Source organism: Colobus angolensis, unplaced genomic scaffold, assembly GCF_000951035.1.
Source record: "Colobus angolensis palliatus isolate OR3802 unplaced genomic scaffold, Cang.pa_1.0 Scaffold43, whole genome shotgun sequence".
Lineage (NCBI taxonomy): Eukaryota > Metazoa > Chordata > Mammalia > Primates > Cercopithecidae > Colobus > Colobus angolensis.
Genome location: NW_012117710.1, coordinates 5,498,592 through 5,501,935, shown reverse-complemented (window position 1 = coordinate 5,501,935; position 3,344 = coordinate 5,498,592). Strand labels below are relative to the sequence as shown.

At 49.8% G+C, this 3,344-nt stretch overlaps 1 protein-coding gene across 1 annotated transcript in view; it reads left to right on the top strand.

The window, feature by feature from the left end:
- LOC105522451 (vacuolar fusion protein CCZ1 homolog B-like) overlaps positions 1-3,344 on the top strand; it is a 34,859-nt gene that overhangs the window by 26,364 nt on the left and 5,151 nt on the right. Inside the window, 2 exon segments of the mRNA XM_011956979.1 lie at positions 662-695; positions 1,637-1,754. Of these exon segments, the coding sequence (XP_011812369.1) occupies positions 662-695; positions 1,637-1,754 (152 nt within the window).

Sequence of the window (3,344 nt, the reverse complement as noted above, 5' to 3'; positions counted from 1 at the left end):
TAGCCAGGATGGTCTCGATCTCCTGACCTCATGATCCGCCCGTCTCGGCCTCCCAAAGTGCTGGGATTACAGGCTTGAGCCACTGCACCCGGCCGATAAATTTTAAACATTTTTGGTTATCTGTGGTCCTGGTTGTGGTAGGTTGCTATGTCTAATGTCATAACTGCAATTATTTGCTGTAATAAAGTGAGACAAGATGTTATCTATTTGCTGTCTTTGTAAACTTATGTCAGTGGAAATCATCACAGAATAATTGACAGTTTCTGCCAATTCTCTCTGAAATATACACAGAGAGATGAAAACAGTGAGCCCCTAAGTCCCCATCACACAAGTGAATAAGATTCTGGTTTTGTTGCCTCTCCGTGTTGTGTTGTTGGGTTTGCAAGAGCATTTTAAGTCCTCACGTCAGTCATGGACACTTCCCTGTGCTCTCTGATGAGGACGTCTGTGGTCACCTCCCCACAGACACTGTCACACCTGACAAGGTGCACAGCGCTCCTCTCGCATCACGGAATGGGCAGCCGGTGTCCAGATGGCTCTGGTTGACTGAAAAGCATCTTTTTACCATTGATTTGGCCCTGTTGACTTTGAACAGATAGTGATTATTTGAAAGTGTCCTTTTCTCTACCATTTCATAACCTTAGGTTTGTTCTCTTCCCAGGCCATGAGTGCGGCTGTGTGCTTTATGATCGACGGTGGGTACGCGCCTTCATCTCATTTCAGCCTGACTAGGCTTTTTGTACTTTGCTGCGTCCTATTCTTAAATGATAAATATGTTTTGGGGGTTTCAGTTGTTTGGGGGTTTTTTGTTTGAGACGGGGTTTCACTCTTGGAGCGTGGTGGCACGATCGTAGCTCACTGTAGCCTCGACCTCCTGCGTTCAAGTGATCTTCCCATCCGGGCCTCCCGGGTCGCTGGGAGCTGCCAGCCCACACAGCCGCACCCAGCTAATGTTGTTGTTTAGACAGGGTCTTGCTGTGTTGGCCTGGCTAGTGTCAAACTCCTGGGCTCAAGTGATCCCCCCACCTTAGCCTCCCAAAGTGCTGGGATTTTGGGCATGAGCCCCCACACCCAGCCCATTAAATGATGAATGTGTTGTCGTCAGCAGTGTAGAGGCACAGAGAGGAGCCTCTTCCCCATCTGGGACCCCCCTGGCTCCTGAACTAGCCATTGCTCATATTTTTTAAGTCCTAGTTTTTCTACTTGTCAGCAGAATGTGGGCATCTTTCTGTGCCCTGCTGACCGCAAGCTGGAGACGGCAGTGGTACCTCTCTCGGGGGGCTCTGAGGATTGAATGAGGTCATGTGTGTGAAGCACCAAACAGCACCTGGTCCGTGAGTGCTATGTCATGTTTGTTAAACATACGACCTTCTGAGGCGTTTCTGGGGTCGGCAGCCGTTTACCACCCCACAGGGTGCACCTCAGTCACCTTTTCCCAGTGAGAGGTCTTTGCCTTTTTCCATCTGAAACGTAACCAGTTTTCCATCTTCTGTTTCTCCTGTATTTGAGGAGCAGGAGGGGCCTGAGCGTTTCATCGTTTGCTTTCCCAGATCAGTGACGTTTTCGTTTGAATACAGTTGTTCAGCATCGGACAGTCACATGAATCTTACCGGTTTGTTTTGTCATGACTTGCCAGCCTCTATCCAGCCAACGCTGGATTTTTGCCGAAGACTGGACAGCGTCGTCGGGCCCCAGCTCACAGTGCTGGCCTCTGACATCTGCGAGCAGTTTAACATCAACAAGAGGATGTCTGGGTTTGTACTTTACTTTCTGTTCACGTTCAGGCATTGAGCAGCTTTTAAAACACGCGTAGTTTTCCTTCCAGATGTGGGTAGTGGTAACAGACCTGTGCTCTCGTGGGATCTAGAGAACGGTGATACGTGCCATTCAGGCCTGTCGGAAAGGGTCCTGGGGAAACCGACCTGAGTTTTTCTGCCCCGTGATGGCAGCTGGGGCTGGGTCTTTTGTTAAATACCTTCCCTCAGCTCCCCGCCGATTGGAACATCCCATTTCACTGGCCCAGATGGTGACGTTCACATGGGCAGTAGTCAGCATGGTTTTGGTGTGCGCAGACTGAAAGCATTTTGCCTCTCGTTGTGTAAAAATGTGTAGGGGAAATTGGCTGGGATGTGGGGCACTGGGCCTGGGTACTCAATGTGGCAGCCTGAAGGGTCTACACTGAGTGGGAGAGGCGGGATTCGCTCCTGTACCTCTTTAGACACTGAAACGTCCTTGAATTCTTCGTCCCTGGCTTTTGAGACAAAGTCTCACTCTGTCGCCCAGGCTGGAGTGTACAGTGGCCTGATCTCAGCTCACTGCAGCCTCCGCCTCCCAGGTTCAAGCGATTCTCATGCCTCAGCCTCTCAAGTAGCTGGCATTACAGGCGTGTACCACCATGCCAGGCTAATTTTTATATTTTTAGTAGAGACAGGGTTTCACTATGTTGGCCAGGTTGGTCTTGAACTCCTGACCTCAAGTGATCCACCCGCCTCAGCCTCACAAAGTGTTGGCATTACAGTTGTGAGCCACAGCACCCGGCCTTCCCTATCTTTTCTCAATACAAAATAGTTATTATAAAGTGAAAAGTGAGGTCATGGAAAGCCCTTTGCGAAGTTGAGTCCTGCTTTTAAATGGGCTCTCTACACATTGGAGAAGTTACTAAAATGCTGTGCATTTCTGCATAAGCTCATGTTCTTAGTGTTCATATGTTGTGTTTTTGGGTTTTCCTTGAGATGGAGTCTCGCTCGGTCGCCCAGGCTGGAGTGCAATGGCATGATCTCAGCTCACTGCAACCTCCGCCCTCCCAGGTTCAAGTGATTCTCCTGCCTCAGCCTCCTGAGTAGCTGGATGCCATCATGCCTGGCTAATTTTTGTAGAGATGGGGTTTTACCATGTTGGTCAGGCTGGTCTCAAACTGCTGATCTTGTGATCCGCCCACCTCAGCCTCCCGAAGTGTTGGGATTACAGGCATGAGCCACCATGCCCGGCCCGTATGTTATTTCTGTGTGGTCTTATATGAGCGTGGGCCTCTGAGAGTGCAGAAGCAAGCGAAGGTGAAAGCACCTATAGATTTTGGGGTGTGGATTACTGTTGTCAACAGCTTACATCTTTGTTGGTTTTTGGTTGTTTTTGTTTTTTGAGACAGAGTTTCACCCTTTTACCCAGGCTAGAGTGCAGCGGCATGATCTCAGCTCACCACAACCTCCAGCCCCTGAGTTCGAGCGATTCTCCTGCCTCAGCCTCCCAAGTAGCTGGGACTACAGGCAGGTGCCACCACGCCCAGCTCATTTTTGTATTTTTAGTAGAGTTGGGGTTTTGCCATGTTGGCCAGGCTGGTCTTGAAC